Below are 23,444 nucleotides of genomic sequence, written 5' to 3'. Positions count from 1 at the left end.
CAACATTCATATTATTACGAGTATTAAATTCTATGTTGGTATCTATCTTGTAACGGAGAAAAATCATCGCGAGAAACATACATACATACATACATATGGTCACGTCTATATCCCTTGCGTGGTAGACAGAGCCAACAGTCTTGAAAAGACTGATCGGCCACGTTCAGCTACTTGGCCTAGTAATAGAATTGAGATCCAAATAGTGACAGGTTGCCAGCCCATCGCCCAAAAAAGAATGCCAAGTTTGTAAACGTATCCCTTAGTCGCCTTTTACGACATCCATGGGAAAGAGATGGAGTGGTCCTATTCTTTTTTGTATTGGTGCCCTCAAAAGCAAATAACCAGGAAAAGAGGAGTACCTATTATATTCTCTTAAATTTATACAAATTCCCATCGCACTAGTGAACTAATCTACGAAGTTTAATTGCTCTTTGTCCTTAACTATTGGCACAAGTTATCTTGTTTTGACCTCTGCCTACCTAAGCGTTTTTGCTGGTGTACGTAATCTTATCAGTTCCGGAGTCAATCGACCATTCACGATTTACGTTTAAAGTTTATAACCGGCCTGTAAACCTTTTATAAGGAGTACAAGTAGATGACCTGAACTAAAATAATACTGTCTTCGTATCATCTTACCAATAATATTAATTTATCTCGAATAATGTCATAAATGCGAAAATAAGTTTATTTATTATGTTGTCTACTTAATCAGTTTAATAGAAATTTATCGTTTGTAATTAGGAGTCTGAAGAAGGATATAGTGTTCTTTTCATTGCACCAAAAAAACTAAAGCTGCTGTAAAATTTGAGATAAACCTGTTATCTTTTGTAGGTGCCGCTAAATTCGCGTGGCGGAACTGCTGGTCTTAATAAAATTCATTTATTTCACACAACAAAGATCTACTCGTATATACAATTTTCAATAAAATCAAAAAAATAAAATAAAATATAATAATAAACTCGTATAAGGTTTTAGAGCCATGGGTGCATTGATGAAAATGCTGCAGTGCAGTTTGTTACCGCTTCTTCTGCACTGACGCCTTGGAAGCGGCAGTAAACTTAGTTTTTAAGTAATTTATTTGACGTCAACCAATGTTGTCAAACCATATGTTTTGACAATTATTAAGCGATATATAGTATCCTATAGTAATGAATAAAAATTTTGAATTTTGATCATGGTAAATTTGGCATACATACATACATATAGTCACGTCTGTATCCCTTGTAGGGTAGACAGAGCCAACAGTCTTGAAGACTGATAGGCCACGCTCAGCTATTTGGCTTAATGGTAGAATTGAGATTCAAATAGTGACAGGTTGCTAGACCATCGTCTAAAAAAAGAATCCCAAGTTTGTAAGCCTATCCCTTAGTCGCCTTTTACGACACCCATGGGAAAGAGATGGAGTGGTCCTATTCTTTTTTGTACTGGTGCCGGGAACCACACGGCACATAACATAGACTACCCCGTTTATAATACTCTAGCATGATACCGTATCACTAAACAGTCGTAATGTCCGTGATGTCACAACAGGGTTCTGGCTAAAAATCAGTGCCGAGCGTGTTCAGCGAATCACTGAATTTGTGATGGCATTCACATATCATATATACGTACATAAAATCACGCCTCTTTCCCGGAGGGGTAGGCAGAGACTAACTCTTTCCACTTGCCACGATCTCTGCACACTTCCTTCGCTTCATCCACATTCATAACTCTCTTCATGTAAGCCCATGAAGGCTTCACATTCACATATCAGGTTAAATATTTTTTTGTGTATTCCTACTGAAATCATTTTCTTTCTTTTTTTTTCTAGTTAAATAGGTGCTTTACCCTTTTGTATAGTGTCGGAAACCACACGACGTACAATGAGAAAATTCGGGGTGAATAATTTATCGCTTTATTGGTTTTTGTGAACCAACGCGTGCTAAAATAGACGAGATATGAATATCGATACACCAGCGTTATTGAGATGAATGACTTGCACAGTTTTTGTAACGTGTTTCCTGATAATCGATGGTGTAAATAGGTCAGGCTTCGCACTGTTACGATACTCGTATGGGTTATTATACGAGTAAAATAGTAGGTTTATATATAGAAATATATATATACAATATATACATACATACATAAAATCACGCCTCTTTCCCGGAGGGGTAGGCAGAGGCTACATCTTTCCACTTGCCACGATCTCTGCATACTTCCTTCGCTTCATCCGCATTCATAACTCTCTTCATGTAAGCTCGGCGGTTTCGGGTACTCTTGACCTGATATTCGCCACTTTACAATAGAAACACACCATAACTTACGCTTGGATATCGTAAAAGGTGAATAAGGGATAGGGATAACTTGGGATTCTTCTTTTAGGCGATGGTCTGGTAACCTGCCACTATTTGAATCTCAACTCCGTTATTAAGCTGAACGTGACGTTTCAGTCTTTCTGAGACTGTTGGCTCTGTCTATCTCGCAAGGTATATAGATGTGACTATATGCATGTATGGTAAAGTAATTAGTAAAAATACAAATCACTCATCCTAAATTATTATAATGCAATTATAATGTTTTAATGTAAAATCTTTATTTTCTCTTTCCCAGAGTTTTCAAGACAAACTTTTAATAATACTTATCAGCAAAATAACTAGATCAATATCGTGAAACTTCTGATGGGACTTTGTAACAAAGTTTTTAATTTAAGTCCAACTTAGTTTGAAAACAATTAAGAGCTCATTGATGGCAAAATAATATTATAACACTTTCCATGAAATTCTATGAGGCGTTTTAATTTATCTAAGACCATAAATACATTTTGTCTATTGATAATCGTGAACGGTTCCGATAAATTTTGTGATATTATTTAGAAATTCACATACAAATACATACGTACGATCACGTCTTTAGCCTTTACGGGGTTGACAGAGCCAGCAGTCTTTTCTGGACTTTAAGGTCACGTTCAGATGTATGGAATTACCATACAAATAGTGGTAGGTTGTTAAAACCTCGCATAAAAAATCCCGAATTTATGAGGCTTAAATAGTTTACAGATATCTTAAAAGGCCACTAAGGGATCGGCTTTTAAAATTGGGATCATTCTTTTAGGCGATGGGCTGGCAACCTGTCACTGTTTGAAACTCAATTCCATCATTAAACCAAACAGCCGAACGTGGCATTTTTGTATTTTCAAGATTGTTGGCTCTGTCTACCCTGCGAGGTATATAGACTTTGTATATATGACCATATGAGGAACTAAACTTAAAATTATTAACTCTTCCTGCTCAAAGACTTCACCATTGTAAATTCTGTGATAGTGCTTAGAAATTCAGCGCTGCCTAAACATATGCAAGGATTAAAGTTCCCCCTCACATATCGGTCTGGCAAAGTGCCCGGAATGGTTTCATTACCTCGCCTGAAGATTTACATAAGTTTATTTGTGTCCGGGGATCTTTTTAAAACTCTTGAACTACTGCTGTTAGACTTAAGAATCTTGTTTAAAAAAGATTTCACCTAATTTCTATAAATGTTTATTGTTAATGATTTACCGTCGGCTAGTTGTTGTAATTTAACATGTAAATTGCTAATTGCGGGTAATGTACATGAATATAATCACGTCTATATCCCTTGCGGGGTAGACAAAACCAATAGTCTCGATAAGACTGATAGACCACGTCCAGCTGTTTGGCATATTGTTGTCTTCTGTAAGTTTATAGGATGATGTTAATGAGTTATTCATGGCATGAACAATTTAGAGATTTTAACTGAACCCTTTGCTAAGCAACTTTTTACATTTCGCTCGGGTAGAAAAGCAACTGGCATACATTATGTTTATTTTCGCTCCCCACCTACAACATGGAATTTTTCCCTAGATTAAATAAAACTTCTTCGTCTTTTAATAAAAAAGATAGGGTAACCCTAGATACTGTAAAGTTACGGTAACACACCGCGCACTTTTCTAGTACCAATTTAATATTTATGATCATACAAAAACTTTTTGTCTATTTGTTTGAGGTAAAACTCTAAAAACATTCAGCAAGAACTTCGTCAGTACAATCTGGTTGTTAGCCGTGACTACGACCGTCTGACCTGGAAAACGGCCTTCACAAAGTGAAACTCCAGAAGAATTTAGTGTTCAACGCTTTCTAGTATTGGAATTTAAATACTGCATACTGTAAGCGCTCTAAGAAGCATATTTTAAAACATTCTTTTAAAGATTCCAAATATAGTAAGATGATACAGTGACTTTTTAATGCGTACATACAAAGCTGGCTATCTGAATTTTAGAATCTCTGAGAAGCTGAACGTGGCCTTTTAGCTTTTTGTAAAACTTGGGATCTGTATGTCCCGTAAGAGTATAAGATGTATGTATGTATGTTTTTTCTTTTGAAGAGAAGCTGTTGGTGCACACTTTATTTTTCCTTAATCACAGTTAAAATAGTAACCATGCTAAAAATAGTAACATTTGCTGAGCGGAGATCTTTTTGGTACATTTTATGTATGTAAACTGTCATATTTTTAATTCGTATTTTGTACCAAAATTTTTCTTTTTTCTTCAATTATTAATATTAGCATTTTAAGACTGTTGGCTCTAGGATATAGACGTGATTATATATATGTATGTATTTATTGTCACTGACCATATAAAACATTTTCACGCCCATTTTAATAGGTACTTATCAAAATTTTGATGGTCGCATTCACTAAGTTGGGTGTCCAAAGAGTGTAATAACTGTAACCATTTGAAAATGCAACCTGCCCCCGATGCATGGCATGTTCCGACAACGATTTTTATCGCGCGATAAACTATCGCTGTCCCGCTTTTTATTATAACGTGAAACAGGACAGATATAGAGTTATCCGCGCGATAAGTTAAAGTTGTCGTTGCTAAAAAAAATGCTGCAGTGCAGTTTGTTACCGCTTCTTCTGCACTGACGCCTTGGAAGCGGCAGTAAACTTAGTTTTAAGTAACTTATTTGACGTCAACCAATGTTGTGAAACCAAACGTTTTGACAATTATTAAGCGATATGAAGTATCCTATAATAATGAATAAAAATTTTGAATTTGAATTTGATAATAACGGCATCGTGCGTTCCATTCTACGGTGGCTGAAATGCACTAAGCATATTGTATTAGAAAACATGGTAAGCGCTTAGTGACTTGTGCTTGAAATAAAACCGCATTTCCAAGCAAGTGAGAAAGGTATTTTTAATCGTGACCCACTATGTAACCGCAAATTTAATTTCACACCGGTGAATTTCTTGAATTTTTCTGTAAGGTACGTTATAATGCCGACGTTAAGTGCAATTTTTCTCAGTTTTGACGTGTCATTGGGAATATTTTTTTTTTTCAAATTTTTACAGACTTGTACATGTAGATAAAGCGAACAATTGAAAGGTGTGGCAAGTGATAGTCTCTAACTACTATAAAATAATAACAGTGTACTTATTGGTAAAAATATTCTTTACCAGTCGACCCTACCTATATTTAATGCCCCTCCTATTTTGTTTTTGGAAATTTAAATAAAAGAACGTGTACTGCGTGTTGATGTATATTCGGAAAAGAGAAATGGCGAATTGTCAAGTTTAACAAGTTTCATGTATAAAACGCCATATAGTTATGGGTACTAAATGCTGCCCGCCAAAACAGCACAACGAGGTGTCTTGTAATACTATTTATTGATTAGTTCTCAAGCTTTATAAAAATGAAGATATATGGCGCGCAACACCCTACGCGGCTATGGTTTGCCTAGATTCCGCTTCGATTAGCGAATTCGGGGTAAGACAGTGTTCTACTTCTTAAAACTTAAATTTTTCTATAAAACCACATAAATGTTTACAGCATCGTACATGATAACGCTACATCAAAAATGTAAAGCTTATTCCACAACAATGTGTGCGATTCCCAAATTCGTGTGAAAAGTTCTTGGCGAAGTAATCTTCTTTGGGCTGATTTGAATACCGAAGCGATGTGGTGTGGCGTCAGCTTTATAGTTGTTGTATAAATTTTCTTACATACTTAACTTCGGAGTGTTGTGGGAATTACGATAGTGCTTAGTGGGAACAATAATTATTACTGGAATGACAATTTAGGTTAAAGTCTACTCAAATGAAAAAAATAATGAAAATGAGCCGTGTGGTTCCCGGCACCAATAGAAAAAAGAATAGGACTACTCCATCTCTTCCCCAAGGATGTCGTAAAAGGCGACTAAAGGATTGGTTTATAAACTTGGGATTCTTCTTTTAGGTGATGGGCTGGCAACCTGTCACTATTTGAATCTCAATTCTATCAAGCCAAATAGCTGAGCGTGGCCTATCAGTCTTTTCAAGACTGTTGGCTCTGTCTTCCACACAAGGGATATAGACGAGACCATATGTATGCATGTATGTCTACTCAAATACATATACACTTACAAAGTTGTTCAAAAATGAAATTCAGTTAGCTGTGCTTGTTGTGATGGTCAACTTATCTCCGTACTTATATAAACTTTACTTCTGCAGATGGTATATCTCTATGACAAATTTTATTTTGAGGAAGACGAGGCCAAACAATATATACAAATCTTTCTCTTTATTATAAAAGTAGAAACCTGATTTTATGTACTGAGTTAAAAACTTAAAACCATAGCGGGTCTGGTTTCTCAAAATTTGATTGTGATTCAAATAAAGGCAGATTGCTAGCCCATCGCCTACAAAAAGAAACCCAAGTTCCAAGTCAGTTCCATTCCAAGTCCCAAGTATGTGGCCTTCATAATATAACTTAACATTTTTACTTCCGTATCATTCATAGACAATTAGATAATGCTATTAGCATAAAGTCCGCCTATTGTGCTTTACACATTGTAATTATTACAATAAATAAATAATATTATTAATAATAAAAAGTAGCAAGTCTGCAAGCGTGGTTTGATTGATGTACAGATAATCAATACATCGGTGACAATGACGAATGATTCTAGTAATCAACTTTGGGCATTCAATTATCGCACCTACTCCATTCGGGTCGGATGCTAATTGTTGCGCTGATTTGGTATTGTGCTATGTGTTATAGTAATTAGGTGACATGGTACTTTTAACCTACAACCTTTTACGAACAGACTCGTAGAACAATATAACATTACAAGCTGTGCCCGCAACTTGTTCCGCGTGGAATAGTTATTTTGGGTTTCATTGAAGCCCTCAAGAATAATCATTTTCCCCGTTTTTTTTCACTTTTCCTTTATTTCTTTGCTCTTTATAGTTACAGCGTGATGTAATACAGCCTAAATCCTTCCTCAATAAATGGTCTATTTAACGCAAAAATAATTTTTCAATTCGAACCAGTAATTCCTGAGATTAGCGCGTTCAAACAAACAAACTCTTCAGCTTTATAATATTAGTATAGATAGAGGTGGTTTAAGAATCCCGTGCGGCCCACGAGGTATGGTACGTGTGACGCCTTCTTTATCACGCGAAAAATGCCGCTGTCTCGCTTTTTATTATGACGTGAAAAGGGATAGACATAGTATACTATCGCGCGATAAAAACAGCCCCGCGCGTGCCACGCTACAGGGGCAGACTAACAACTCTCTCGTGAATACTTCAATGATAGTCTGTCTTGCGAAACAGCGGGAACGCAGAATTTACGACTGTTAGCTAGTTTCCTGGTCGAACTACAGCTTATGTACAGTCAACCGCATATCAAGTTAGCCTGCATAGACTGCAATCATGGCGTGATCTTATTTTCATCTCCGAGTCATGGAAAAACCAGAGAAATAAGAGTCAAGATTATCCTATAACGATTGGGATTCAAGATTCAAGTCTTCTAAATATGAATGTTTTTTTTAAGTTGTTAAATTTCTTTTATTTGCAATAAATTTAAAAACAAACAACCGATTATCCTTTTTCTGGAGAAGAACCTATGAACACCTGGAGTAGTTCAGTCAGATTTTCACGAAGCAACTCCCGTCTGACCTCCGCAACTCTAAAGGGAAACCTGACCCAGTTTTGATCATGAATACACGTACCTTATATAGTTGTCTGAATGTGCAGATTGTTCGGAAAGTCCCACCGTAAGAGGTTAGTAATAAAACTAATGTACTCTATCGGAATAACGGTATTCAGCCTTAAGTAAGTAGTTATCTAACTCTTATTAGGCTATTCAGACCAATATCGTAAATCCAGTGTCTTTTTATTACTTCTATATTGCTTGGTAGTCAATAGAAATCGCATTTTGTAAACCGTAAATCCTCACGTGTCCAAACCTTGTCAATTCAGCGATATTTAAAAAATTCGAAGCTATAAAGAGTAGGACACATTGTGGGCCAAACTCGATCAAGCGTTTCGACGAAGTTACTTTTATTGCACATTAGCGACCAAGGTCGATTTGTTCCCGTTAAAACCCTTTTTATTAAATGTCGCCTATTCCAGTAGTTGCTAATAATATTTGTAAAATACTACCACCAACTTCTCTACTTGGGTTTACTATGAATCTTGATTAGAATCTTGGTTAGTTTTAAAATGCCTTAATATAAAATGTTCTTGTGATCGTTTGGAAGAAATTGAATATGCATTAAGGCCGTTTGTACATTAATTTAGCATAATTAGGGATAAGATATTTTGTTATAATTTACACTTATAATTTACATATAAAGGGTTTTCTATCTATCTATATGTAACTAGGTACTATCAAATAACAGCTACTACTTGTATGATAACAGTAGTTAACGTAGTAAATTTTATAAGATCTGTATCTACTGTATCAAAAAGGTCACTTTTTCGGCACAGATTTCATATATTACAAAATCAATTTTCTTTCGATCTCCCGACTTTTAATGTTAACAATTGAATAAAATTCGATTTTTTTTTAATGATCCATTAGTCCCTCCAAAAGGCTCACACGAGAACAAACCAAAACGACCATTACAGGGTCGGCTCCGCATAACGACAGCTATAGTTCACGCTCAATCGTCGGATTAAGCCGCTATTTGTATCAGTCGGGAACTGTCGCTTTTACCCTATTTAACGCACGAGCACTCAGTTGGAGAGATGCTTGTAATTATAGGCAATTTACGCTGTTTATAATAAGAATACTGTTGGTTTGACCTAAAGGTCTGGACTAAAGTTGCGAACTATCGATAGAGGATCTATCGCAAGGGATCTAGACGTGTATATGTATGAATGCATTCTTCTTTCAGATGAAGCAAAGATCTTTCTTGTCGGAGATAAAATCTCAATTCCGTCATCAAACCATCTGGGTAAATGTGGAAACGGAAAAACAATTTAATAAAGATTTTTATTAATTTTTTATTTTTGAACCACAGATAAACTAAAGAAAGTTCTACAATGATTTATGTTTAGTTAAATATGTTAAACGATTTTTATGCACCCGCCATACCGCTCCAATATTCATCTCTCGTCTCACGGGTCTACTGGAAAAGATTTCTATTGAAATAAGTAATACCTTTGTACCACAATTACCGTATCAAATTCTCCTGTACATATTTACTTGTACATAAATAAAGGGTCAGTTCAAAAGTACCCGAAACCGCCGAGCTTGCATGAAGAGAATGTGGATGAAGCGAAGAAAGTATCTTAATTTATTTAACTAAATATTCGTATTGAAATAACTAGTTCTACATTCATTCACGTTTTTTAATGTAGACAATGTGCATTAGTTCACGATTTAGATTTAAGTGATCTGTATTTGTAAATTGACGTCCGGTGAAAATGCTGCAGTGTAGTTTGCTCCGCCGCTTCTTCTAGACATGCGCTCTGGAAACGGTAGTAGTTAAAATTAGATTTAAGTGATGTGACGTCAATAAGTGATATCCAATTTTGAAAATAAATCTATTCTATTCTTTTCTACTACACCTACTTATAGGCATTACATATGTACGTCTATTACTACACTTCATCGTACACATTTTGGACCAATGTGAAGTAGGACCACGTAGTGCTAAGAACCTGAAAATAAGATAATAAGTAAATAATTTTATGAAGTAAACAGAATTGAAGGAAAATTACTTTCCGTTAATTTTTTAATTTTTAATAGAGGTCATGGACGCGTCTTTATACATACATATATACATACATTATATAAAGCACACATACATACATATATTAAGTCACGTTTTCTTATTACCCGGAGTATCTCTTGCGGAGTAGACAGAGCCATAAGTCTTGAAAAGGTGAGATTCAACTAGTGTCAAGTTGCTAGCACATAGCTGACAAGAAGAATCCCAAGTTTATAAGCCTCTCCTTTAGTCGCCTTTTATGAGATACATGTGAAAGATGTATAATGGTTCTATTCTAAATTTCCGGAAACCAAGTATACCTATTCACTAATAAATCGCTAATCTCAGGAACTACTGGATCGAATTGAAAAATTCTTTTCGCATTGAATAGACCATTTATCGAGGACGGCTTAAGGCTATATAACATCACGCTGCAACTATAAGGAGCAAAGAAATTATGGCATATGTGAAAAAAAACGGGGAAAATTATTCATCCTTGAGTACTTCAATGATGCCCAAAATATTCCACTCGCACGAAGTCGCGGACACAGCTATTATATATATAAGATTTATTTACTCGTACCTTTCGGAAAGTGGACAAGTTGATCGGCGAGTATTTCAACGAAGTCAAAAAACACGGTTTTTGGGATCTGCAAGGTTAATTAATATATGTAGGTTAATCATTAATACATACATACATACATAATCATCACGTCTATATCCCTTACGGGGTAGACAGAGCCAACAGACTTGAAAAGACTGAATGGCCACGTTCAGCTATTTGGCTTAATGATAGAATTGAAATTCAAATAGTGACAGGTTGCTAGCCTGTCGCCTAAAAAAGGATCCCAAGTTTGTAAGCCTATCCCTTAGTCGCCTTTTACGACATCCATGGGAAAGAGATGGAGTGGTCCTATTCTTTTTTTTATTGGTGCCGGGAACCACACGGCATATATTATTTACGTTAAAACAAATATAATACACATCTTACATTTCATATCAATACCATCATGAAGCCATACAGCTGAACGTGGCCTTTCACCACTTTTGGCTCTGTCTACCCCGAAAAGGATATAGACGTGACTATATATATGTATATACATATCTTACCTGGCTATGATGAATCCAATGGTCTTCTGATAGTCTACTTTACCCTTGTACCAAGGGTTTTCATACGCTGATTGCGCGATGCCTGCACTCTGTTATCAAAATAATATCCATACTAATATTATAAAGCTGAAGAGTTTGTTTGTTTACACGCGCTAATTTAAGGAACTACTTGTTCGAATTGAAAATATATTTTTGTGTTGAATAGACCATTTGTCGAGGAAGGCTTTAAACTTTATAACATCACGCTGCAACTATTAGGAGCCATGAAATAATGGAAAATGTGATTTGTGATTTAAAACCAGTTAACAAATTTTTAATAGTTTATTTTTTTGCACACGGTAAAAGCTACCATCAAAATCATCTTGTAAAAAACCCAAGTCTTTCTACCGTAAAAAGTTGTGAGATCCATGTAATACCAAGTCGGTTAATCTATTTAGTCTCTACTTAAAGGAACTACTGCCTTAAGTTATTACATGTGTTTTTATCATGCCAATATTAAAAATATTTTACGTTTAAAACAAATAAATCGACTTGGATATCGGACTCTAACTTGGACTCTGGTGAAGAATTCGGTTGCTGGCCCATCGTGCTGTGTAGTGTGATACATACTAATAATCAAATCATGCAATATCCAAGTCGATCTATTTGTTTTCATTCAGGCTTCTTGTTTTATCCACAACAAAATCATAGGGGAGTTCGAAAATAGCCTGAATTGCTTCAAGAAAAGCGAAGTACGGCCGGCCGCTTTTTTTGCTCGACTTGGCGGAGGCACTGCCGTGCCCCCAGATATTTTAGAGATTGCCGGTCGAAATTACCTCTTCTTCCAGCATTTGACTGAAGTAACAGATAACAAACAACCCTACCAGCATCCCCATCGCCGCCACTATATTTGAGATTAAAGATGAGCCCGTCGAAACCTGAAATGTGTCTGTTAATATACACAAAGTTTACTTGGTCCGCATGGTATTTCCTGTTGCTTACGTGTCGCGATTTAATAATTGCTACCTATCCCAAGGCTAACAGTGCCCGAAGTATGAATTAGACAAATGTTAAGAGATTTCCATTTACATACATACATCACACATCTCTTTCCCATGGATGTCGGAAAAGGCAACGGAGGGATAGTCTTATAGATTTAGGATTCTTCTTATAGACGAAGCGGTGGCCATATGTCACAATTCTATCATTAAGCTTTACAGCTGTATGTGGCTTGTCAGTCTTGAAAGACTGCTGGCTCTGTCTACATCACAAGAGATATAGACATGATTATTTGAATGAATGTAAAGAGATTAATATTCTTTTGTACTATTGTCAAAATAAATTCAAGAAAGTAGATATGTGCGCAAATGAAAATCTTAAAGAACTCAAAACTTACTTTGCCAGTAAATGCAAAGAAACAAGTGATTACCGTCGCAAACAATAGTATGACGAAGTTTATAACATTGAAAATATCATCAAAATCTCGCGACAAACTGCGAACAAAAATGACAATCGTTGTAATATAATTCTGACCATAATTTGATTTTGTTATGATTCAAAATCAAATATACTTACTTTAATAATTTTTGGTGTCTCTTAATAAAATCGTTAATCCCAAGTCCACAATGATCACCTTCCATCTCCTCTTTGTTGTTATTTATTACAGGTTTAAGATGAAGCACATCTTCCCTTAGTAAAGTAAATTCCGTGATCAGGTGTGAACATATAGCGACAATCAGAAACATAGAACCAACGAATATCAATGTACAGGTTACCACTAAAAATTAAATTAAACATTAACAAAATGAAATGAATGAACGTTATATACAATTAAAACCTACTCCTATATGTAAATGTTACTAACGAATTGAACATTAAATTCCACAATGATTATTAAGGTTTCTCACAAAATGCTCGCATGTTATTCGTCAAGTTTGTTCGTTTGTTTTTAAACTCTTTATTGCATATAAAAAATAATATAACAAAGCAGTCGTTGGATTCAGAAAAAAATTTACGCTCGCGGACTTATCCCAATTAGTATGTCTTCCAGTCAACCAAAATTACAAATTAATTTCCAATCAATTAATGATACACATAAATAAAATATAAAGTATCAAGTATTGGTATATAAGAAAAGTTACCAAACAAGAATAACTGGCAGACAAAATAATATAATAGATCAAGTGGTCTTGAAATACCCTTATGGTCGTTTTAAAAGATCGAAAGGAGAAATATAACAGATGTGATTAAACCTGAAAAGCATAACCTAACTATAATATAATTAGTTTTTCCTTACTTACTGCTATAGGCCTGAAACGTGTAAACGAGGCAATATCTAAAGAATGTCTTGGTGGGATTGAAAGGGTAGGTGCAGGCATATGGCAGTACCAATTCATAGTCCTGATGAAGAATGTATCGCCGAAGTATAGACTCAAAAAATGGCGTAAAAAGGTATAAAATTGAGCCACACATGCTGGTGTGGAAGAAAGCTGTAAATTATAATAAGTATTTTAAAATAAACATAATAGGACGAAACATTTTTAGTTCAGTAAATAAATTTTAAACAACACAAGTGTTCCCAATAATGTTTAGCTCATGAAATCTGACTAGCTAAATTTACAACGTACAATCATTCAACATACAGACATGTACTTTAATTTTTCAAATTCAATACTCATATCCAAATTAACATCAAGTTACTTTGTATAAGCTCAATTCCTTATTTATGAAGATAATCATAAATCTTCTTCTTCGCTTAAGTCCCGGTTATCCTTACCACTCTGGAGTGTAGCCCGCGGTAAGCTCTTTACCATGGATCCTGGATTGAGTGAGTCGGGACACGAAGCGACTCCCAGCTGAGTTTTTTCACGAAGCCTCCTACGTAACGTTTGCAGGGGAACCTCAGCCGTGTTGGATCTATCATAGTTACATATCCAGTTGCCTGAATGTGCAGGTTGTCAACGATTGAGATTTATTTATTTCTAGCTTACCTTTTTGATAGAAATTAATTCGAATCATAATTGCATCTTTTTTCTTCAGTTGGATGTTTGTCAATTCCGAGGTTCTCCACATTGCGCCCACTTCTTTAATAATACGTTTTATTTTTGCCTTTTTCGAAATGAGAATTACAAATTTAAATAAAGCTGCAATAAATTAACACTAAGATATTCAATAATATTAGAACTCCTAACTAAAGTATGCAGTATCGATTTATTATGAACGTCAAGATGGCGGAGCCACCTCGCAAAACACAAATATTGTCGAACCAGCCCTTAGTACCTGGTTTGTACCTGTTGGTACCTATATCAAAAAAGTTTGTACCTCAAAGAATTCAAAAATATCGATTGTGATATGTGGTTCCTCCATCTTGACGTCAAAATGGAGGAACCACCTTCGTTTCTTATAAAAATAAATGTATACCGTCAAGGTGACCACACGGACACTTAGTACCTGGTTAGTACCTCCCAAGATCTTATCGCTTTAATCGTTTTTTAAAGCAGTTTTTTAAGAAAATAATTAACAAAAAGAAAATGACATTAGTGCCTGTGAATAATTATAGCAAAATGTATTAAACGAAAACTATACTTCAAAATAGTTCGAGACAATATTTGTGTTTTGCGAGGTGACTCCGCCATCTTGACGTTCATGATTTATTTTATACCAAAAAAGAGTCCTCCTCTTTTTTTTTAGTTTAAATTAAAGTCCATTCACTTACATTGGGCAACGACAACTATAATTGGTCCTGCTTTGACTAATTGTGCGAGATCCCTTGTCTCTGCTAATGATTTTTCAACAACAAACGCGAACAGCGTCATATAGTGGAACAAAATACAAATGAATACAAAAAAATGCATCAAATACATTTTGTACCGCGGTATATGGTCATCGAAGAAAATTATGCCGACACTGTTCAGATATCTAAAAGCAAAAGTCAAAGGTTTAATAAACTCTAAACTGTACAATCCTTGCGTGTATTCAATATCCATAATTTCAATATTTCTTTCTTGAAACAATACTCGAAATTAAGTAGTTCAGACTGAAATGATTTCCAGTATTTATACGAATGTATTGATTGAATTTGCAACCGCTAATTTGGCAAAGATGTTATTACATGTGCAGTCTGAACTAATACTCGTTTATTATAAAAGAATGGAAAAGAAAATATTGACGTCGGTTATTAAGTCAGATACTTAATATCATATCGTCGTCAATAATTAAAGAAGAATGAAAAGAAAGAGATTTCTAAAAAAAAACAAAACAAAACCTTTGTACTATATTGTCTTTCGTGTGTTTATCATTCCTATTTATTTTCTTCATGTATGAATTAGTAAAGATATGAATAATTTTCTTTTCTTCTCCAATAATTCAAGCTAAAATTTACTAACTCAGTGAATGGCTATTTGGATTTAACTTGGTTTTATCCCTTTGAGGTCTCTTCTAATGCAGATTTTAAGAAACGAAGACCACTTCAAAAAGATATATTTTGTATATATATTGATATGAACGTAAATGAGTTAAATTAGTATGCTGATTAAACAGCATACATATATATAGTCTCGTCTATATTCCTCGCGGGGTAGACAGAGCCAATAATGTTGAAAAGACTGACATGCCACATTTGGCTGTTTGGCTTAATGATAGGATTGAAATCAAATAGTGGTAGGAAGCTAGCCCATAGACTAAAAGAAGAATAACAGCAAGTTGAAAAAATCCTCCGCCTACTCTAATTAACCCTAACTGTTATATATTAGAAAATTAAGGCGGGATGACCTGTATCTTACCAACTCTTTTTCAAAAGATTTTAAAAATATTTTGTTAAATTTTTACTGTTGCTGGATTGCTATGATAGACCCACACGTATAAAGTCGCAGGTAATGCTAGTATCAAATAAAATATACCACATTCAAAGCTATACGTCAATAAAGAATATGTGTAATTAGCTATTGAACTAAAATTATTTGTAAAGCTGTATTAAAAGAGTACTGTAATTTCGTTGATTGCAGGTGTGATTGTGCAATAACTTTGTGTATGTTGCGAATAAAGAATGTAACTTACCTAGTGCCGTGTGGTTTTAAGTACTTAATAATCTCAATTATATTATGAAGCTCTAAATTTGAACATACAGTCTAGGGGTGTGCTAAGAGGGGATTTCCCGAAATTCTCCCAGAAACGGTTATAATGGTGATTCCTCGTTCGCCGTGCGGCTCCCGGCATCAAAAAAAAAAATAGGACCTCTCCATCTCGTTCCCATGGATGTCGTAAAAATCGGCTAAGGGAAAGGCTTATAAACTTGGGGATCTTCTATTAGGCGATGAGCTAGCAACCTGTGACTATTTAAATCTCAATTCAATCATTAAGCCAACCACCTAAACGTGGCCTATCAGTATTTTCAAGACTGTAGGCCCTGTCTACCCCGTAAGGGGTGTAGACGTGATTATATGTATGTATGTTCTTCGTTTTACCCAGACAAAGCCACGGGCGTATTCTAGTAACTAGATGAATAACACAAACGGCTCCCTGAAAAGATATTGGCAATGCACAAACAAACTTACTTATAATATTTTCCCGTTGAATTCCATTATTTCACCAGTAGTGACGTGTAGTGAGAAATGTTTGGATATTTGCCAAAGGATTTTTGACTTTATCCCCTTAGTGATAAAGATCGTGAGGCCATCAATATTTATTCTTTATTCCGGGACCCAGGTGTCAGTGTCGTGGAGGAATTGAACCAAGATTTTCCTCGCAGAATCGGAATGTAGTGTTCTTATTCTTCACGTCACTGTTGGAGATTTGTTTCAGCAAATACCATTTGTTTTATTGACCATCTTTTAATGTGTCGTGTGGTTACCGGCAGTTAAGAATAAAACAACTTCATATTTTATAAACTTGGGACTAAGGGATATGATTATAAACTTGGGATTCCTCTTGTAGGCGATGGGCTAGCAGTTAATAGAAATAAAAGAAAACATGTTTATTTGGTACATTACAAGATAATAAGAACAGAAACATTAAACCTATAACAATTTTTGTACCAAATTTCGTCATGATATTTACCACAACGGTGGTCTTCTGATAAAAAATAAACTGAATTTAATAAGAATGTGTCCTATGAATCTAAGTACTTGCATCAAATGTAATAATCTAAGTCTGATTTTGTATTTACAAAATACTAACTGAACTCATCATCATTATCTGAGGACGTCCTGGACGAGGTGGAGAACATTGGCTCTCCACCTCACTTTTAGAAGCAACCTGCACCCAACGTTTCCCCCCAGACTTTACCAAATAGTCAGTCCATCTCGAGCGAGGTCGTTCTACGCTTGCATACGTTCTCTCCGCTCAAGTAATAGAATAAAATAGATTTATTTTCAAAATTGTCAAAATAAGTGATACCGTATTTTTTTTAAATATAAGGTATCACTTATTAACGTCACATCACTTAAATCTAATTATAACTAACTTAACTACCGCTTCCACGCCCATGCGCTTTGCATGTGTAGAAAAAACGGCGGAACAAACTACACTGCAGCATTTTCACCGGATGAATGCACATTGTCTACATGAAAAAACACGAACGAATGTAAAACTAATGATTTTATTTTTTTTTAACGTAAAATTTAATTTATTTTTAATCCCATTGGTACTTCAAGAAACGTGGTCTCAATATAAACTCAATAAATATCAGCTCTATATCAGAAATTTCTTACCCATTCCCGATCGTACATTTACCCATTGTACTTTCGATCCCCTTACAAAACCCTTCATCAAAGAGTCTTAAAATTGACCGGAACTAACGCCGTTTGTACTCGTTTATTATCTACTTTCGACCGGAAATGAGACGCTCAGTCAATAGTAGTGTTATTGAGTGAAGGCGCGGAAATCCGTTATAACTCTTTGAGAGCCAATTTAGCCTTGAATGATAAGAAAAGGTGCACGTGCGAGATACATACATACATATGATCACGTCTTTATCCCTAGCGGGGTAGACAGCCAACAGTCTTGAAAGGACTGAATGGCCACGTTCATCTATTTGGCTTAATGATAGAATTGAGATTCAAATAGTGACAGGTTGCTAGTCCATCGCCTAAAAAAGAATCCCAAGTTTGTAAGCCTATAACTATTGAAAAACAAATCGACATACATATTAAACTGAGCTGGAACAAGTAATCTAAGATCAAGAAGGCTTATGACAAGTCTGTTACCACAACATTCAAATCCCAATAGATATGGTAAAACAAGCCAAAGATATTTGTGTTGGCCGACAAAGCTATTTGATATTCCATTTGGCGACCGGTGCAGACTCTAAATAATTCCTAGTAATGACTGGGGATTGGATACCCTGAGATAAGGGAAATAACAGAAATTGAACAAATCTATTTTTTTAATATCGTGAATTTTATGCCGGGTGGTTGACGGCACTTTAGAATAGAACCACTCCATATTTTCCCATGAATGGCGTAAAAGGTGACTAAGGGATAGGTTCCTCTTACAGGCACACTGTCACTATTTGAATCTCAATTCCATCATAAGGGCATACAGCTGAACATGACCTTTTACTCTTTTCTATGAACTGTTGGCTCTGTCTAACACGCAAGGGATAAAGACGGCCTATATATATATGTATGTAAATTGTTTGTTGATATAAAAACACATGAGAAAGACACTTATATTTTTCTCCATATGTAAGTACATTTACATCTTCTGCATTAATTGCATAGACATAATATAAACTTTGTTATTTTCTCTTCTCCACCTTCACCATGCGAATACTGCACTGAACTGTATTGAAATTTCCATATCTACTTATTTCCGTGATCTGCGGTCGATACTTCAATAGCGATGTTAAGAGCTCAACGTAGCACCTATCTGATGAAAATGGAACTATTTCGGCTTTAGTAATTTGTGTTACCATTATTCACGGAAACCAAGATCCGTAATACTGAGAATTTACAGTGAAAATTCTTGGCATTTTCCATTGTAACAGCGTATATTCTAAAGAACAAGTCATTAACACAGGTTCCCAGGTGAAAGTGATATAAACCGTGCGATTTCAGAACAGATAAATGTGGAATATGATAACCCAGGTGACCAAAGTACCTACAATAAACCGATAATTCCCTACTTTTATGACAATTGATATAAGATAAATAATTTAATACAAAAAAAGAAGATATAAACTAATATAACATTGTACAAAGTACAAGCAAAAATATAACGTATTTAGTATACCTTATGGGATAGACAGAGCCAATTTGTATTATCTATAAATATAACAATGCAACGCACAATTTTAAGATCAATTATGATATAGAGATTCGAATATAAATCCCGTAATGCGCGAAAAACAGCTGACACTAATTGTCCCAACAAATTTTATAAATGCGAAAGTAAGTTTAATTGTCATTATAAGTTATTAATCTAAATAAATCCAACAATAAAAAGATATTCTTCGTAACTATAAGTTACTATAAACGCGAAATTAAAATCTAGGGGTATAAACTTGGGATTCTTCTTTAAAGTGATGGGCTAGCAACTTATAACTATTTGAATCTCAATTCTATCATTTAGCCAAATAGCTGGACGTAGCCTATTGGTCTTTTTGAAACTGTTGACTCGTGTATACCCATTATATGTACCTATGTGTTAAAATTTAGTTTTTTTTTTTAATTAATTTCAATTTCCGCCGTCCATAATTTTAATACCACTGTCAGTAACTTATCATCAAACTTTAACCTATTTTTATTTATTTATGTATAAAAAAAATTATATACATAATGCATGCATTTGATACAGTAATTGTAGTTCAAAGGTGCTGCTTATTATAATAGCAATCTCTTCCAGTAGACCCATGAGCGGAGAGATGAATATTTGAGCGATATGGCGTTAACTATTAACTATCGTTTCAACGAACTAACTAACTACTAAATTATGCTTAATTTACATTGCATATGTAAGTTAAACAATATACATACATTGAAAACAAACGAATAAAATAACTTTCATTGAATAAATTATTTTAAACATTCGAATAACTGAATTTAAACTTTTAGAATTCACACTAATGTTGATTATACTTATTCAAGTGTAAAACATATTTCAAAGGATTAATTTATTCATTTTATTCAGGTCAATATTATTTCAAATTGTTATGAAAACAAAGTTTCGGAATTCACGAGCTCACATTTTGCCATTTTTGGGATTCCGTTGTACATCCTTATAGTGTCTGTCCGCGGTTTTACTCAGAGACTTGAAATGAAATATCAGTAAAATAATTGCTTACCTATATGAAAACATTGGATGTCGATGAAACAAAAAAGTATTTTTTTTTTTATTTATTTATTTGGAAAACCTGAGACTGTGAATATTACTGTATTTTATATAAAGTTATATCTAAGAGCCATTCACAAATTTTCATGAATAGTTAATAAATCTGTTACTTTATTTTGTAGGAAAGTAACAAAAAGTATTAAGTTGTAAAGAGATAAGGGAGCGTTCAAAAATTAAGAATAAAAATAAGAAATAAAACATTAATTAAGAAATACGACATGTACAAGAATCGGGCGTAAACCTGTGAAATCAGGTAACTGCTCTTTTCCACTTCAGGATTATGGTTATCGGCGAGACCCAGGCTCCTCTCCAGAGAGGTGAGGACCTATCTGGTACTAACCTCAGAATATTATCAATGATACATAAAATTACAATAACAATTCATATAATTACTATAACAAAAACTCATATAGGTAATTATGGTTTAAAACCATACCTTTCGTTAAATTTGCAGATTACTTGGCTATTATAGCCATAAAATGCCCTCGTTGGAATTTTTGTACTAAGCTAAATACTTCTACTACCTACATAATATATTTTTTTTCAGTATATTAAAATTGGTTTTGGCGTTGACTAACCGATAATCAAAACCAATACAAATTGGTCTAAATATATACAGCCATTTCCACATAAAAGAAATCAGCCTTACATTACAAAACTTGTCTTAAATGCTAATAAAAGATCGTGGTCGGGAGCTCCGACGATGAATATTTCATGATTCTCCTATTGACGGCCAAGGAAATAGACCTCAGGACCCTACTCCGATACCACTATCCACTCGTACGCAACTGCGTGATGGCTTGAGACACTAAGTTACGCTCTCTTTCTGACGTCATTACAATATGTTCCTTATTTATATAATTTTAATGTACATAATCTTAAAACTGTAGACAACACGATAAAATTAATGCTAGTATATTTTCATTAATTCATTGTCTACCAGTTGACCCATGTTATATAGAGTTCTTGGTGAAGTAAATGTTGTTATACCTTAGGTTTGTCTACATTAGTAACATCAAAAATAAGAAAATTAATGGATTGGAATTCTAACTAGTGAACTTGGCGAGATTTTTAAATACTAACCCAATGTATTCAAAATGCAATTATTATTTTTTTATTTAAACATTCGTAACTGCGTACGAAAGCGGTAACAACACCATAGTAGACCCTCAGCTCCAATCTATCGCAAGTCAAGGGTGGGTTGTTAGAACCCACGTAACGTTAGGGGTCCATTTAAATTGGTTTACATTCAGCCGAAGCAGCTGCTGTGCGTTTATGTTCTCGTTAATTTTTCATTGCTTTCGTTAAGTGCATTGAGATATATGAAAAGGAATCGACGCGACGGTTGGAACATTTTTGTCTTTATTTTTTAAAGTGATTTTACTTATTATTTAATGAAGTTAGTATATGCGTGTCGATAGCGGATTAAAATCTTGAGGCGCAGATTTCAATCCACATCACCGCTCGTAGAAAGTATATACATACATATCATCACATCTATTCCTTGCGGGGTAGACAGAGCCAACAGTCTTGAAAAGGCTGTGAAAAGGCTGAAAGGCCACGTTCAACTGTATGGCTTAATGATAGAATTGAGATTCAAGTAGTGACAGGCTGCTAGCCCATCGCCTAAAAGAAGAATACCAAGTTATTTTTCTACAAATGTCTGCGTGTCTTTTACACAAAAAAAAAGATACATTACGGTTTCACATAAAAAAGATGAATGCGAGCCAACGGACTGAAATCCTGACTGAAAGAGACAGACAAGTCGTAAGATGGGTCCCGGGCCCCGAAACACTTCTGTTGCGGATGCAACCAGAAACACGCAGTCAGAGACGTAGAAAAGTGTGTATTGGAATTGCACAATCGGATTCTGGTGGGGCTAAGAGGTTTAGGGGGAGCAAAATTTATTTAATACTAGCTGTGCCCGCGACTCCGTCCGCGTGGAATAGTCATTTTGGGCATTATTGAAGGGTTTTTAACATTTTTCATTATTTCTTCGCTCCTTATAGTTGCAGGGTGATGTTATATAGCCTAAAGCCTTCCTCGATAAATGGTCTATTCAACGCAAAAAGAATTTTTAAATTCGAACCAGTAGTTCCTGAAATTAGCGCGTTCAAACAAACAAACAAACTCTTCAGCTCTATAATATTTTATTTAATATGAGATGAGAAGATGCAATTTTATTAATGAGCTATTCTGATAAACAAATACTTGGGTCAGGTCAAGTGTACCCAAATCCGCCGAGCTTGCATGATTTATGAATGTGGATGAAGCGAAAGAGGTATGCTGAGATCGTGACAAGTGGAAAGATGTAGTCTCTGCCTACCTCTCTGGTAAAATGGCGTGATTTAATGTATGTAAATACTTAGCTGTCTCTACTCCCCGACATAATTTATCTCTCATTTTATTTTGAAAGCGACGCCAAAGCAAATATTTGGCTAGCTTCGTGTTTCCGGAGAAACCTCTGGATAATTTGAGGTGAAGCTGTGTTAGTAAACAAAGTTCTGGAATGAACAGGGAAAAGAGGAAAATAACATACATACCATGTATTTACCTTGGGGGGTAGACATAGCCGACAGTCTCGAAAAGACTGAAAGGTCACGTTCAGCTATATAGCTTAATGATAGAATTGAGATTAATTTAGTGACAAGTTGCTAGCCCAGCGCCTAAAAGAAAAGTCCCACGTTCATAAGTCTTTCCCTTGATTGACTTTTATCATCTCTACGAGAAGAGAAGCAGCTGGTACACACTTTTATTTTCCCTCGCTTCGAGGCCATCATGAATGTTTGCACTAGATGATGTATGCCTATTCCCTTTGTCGCCTTTCACGGCATCATTGGGAAAAGGATGGAGCGGTCCTATTTGAAATTGCCAGAAACCACACGGCACAATTACTAGCATCAATTGGGAATAGAGGGAACTAAAACATCCATAGACAACGAACACATAGAGTCGGCATTCAAAACTGATTCTAATTCTAAATTTGAATGGGTGAAATTCGCAACACGCAACACACGTCGCGCTTCCAACCACAAACTGATTAACTACGTT

At 35.0% G+C, this 23,444-nt stretch overlaps 1 protein-coding gene across 1 annotated transcript; it reads right to left on the bottom strand.

Annotated features, from left to right (window-relative positions):
• Positions 1-9,867: 9,867 nt before the first annotated feature.
• On the bottom strand, positions 9,868-15,052 carry LOC106139547 (odorant receptor 4-like). The gene is made up of 9 exons (XM_060948361.1): positions 14,782-15,052; positions 14,057-14,209; positions 13,367-13,555; positions 12,642-12,843; positions 12,463-12,559; positions 11,903-12,004; positions 11,088-11,176; positions 10,561-10,627; positions 9,868-9,927 (listed from the first exon to the last, which is right to left on the bottom strand). The coding sequence occupies exons 1-9, from the start codon at positions 15,050-15,052 to the stop codon at positions 9,868-9,870; spliced, it is 1,230 nt and encodes a 409-aa protein (XP_060804344.1).
• Positions 15,053-23,444: the final 8,392 nt, after the last annotated feature.

Source organism: Amyelois transitella, chromosome 15 (assembly GCF_032362555.1).
Source record: "Amyelois transitella isolate CPQ chromosome 15, ilAmyTran1.1, whole genome shotgun sequence".
Classification (NCBI taxonomy): domain Eukaryota; kingdom Metazoa; phylum Arthropoda; class Insecta; order Lepidoptera; family Pyralidae; genus Amyelois; species Amyelois transitella.
The sequence above is the reverse complement of the archived record's forward strand: the minus strand, read 5'-3'. Positions and strand labels throughout refer to the sequence as shown.

Coding starts and splice junctions, on each gene's coding strand:
- LOC106139547 (XM_060948361.1), bottom strand. CDS start 15,052: ATGGATATTGAATACACGCAAGGATTGTACAGTTTAGAGTTTATTAAA. Junction 12,560..12,641: donor AGACACCAAAAATTATTAAA/GTAAGTATATTT, acceptor TTTTGTTCGCAG/TTTGTCGCGAGATTTTGATG. Junction 12,005..12,462: donor TCTTTGCATTTACTGGCAAA/GTAAGTTTTGAG, acceptor GACACATTTCAG/GTTTCGACGGGCTCATCTTT.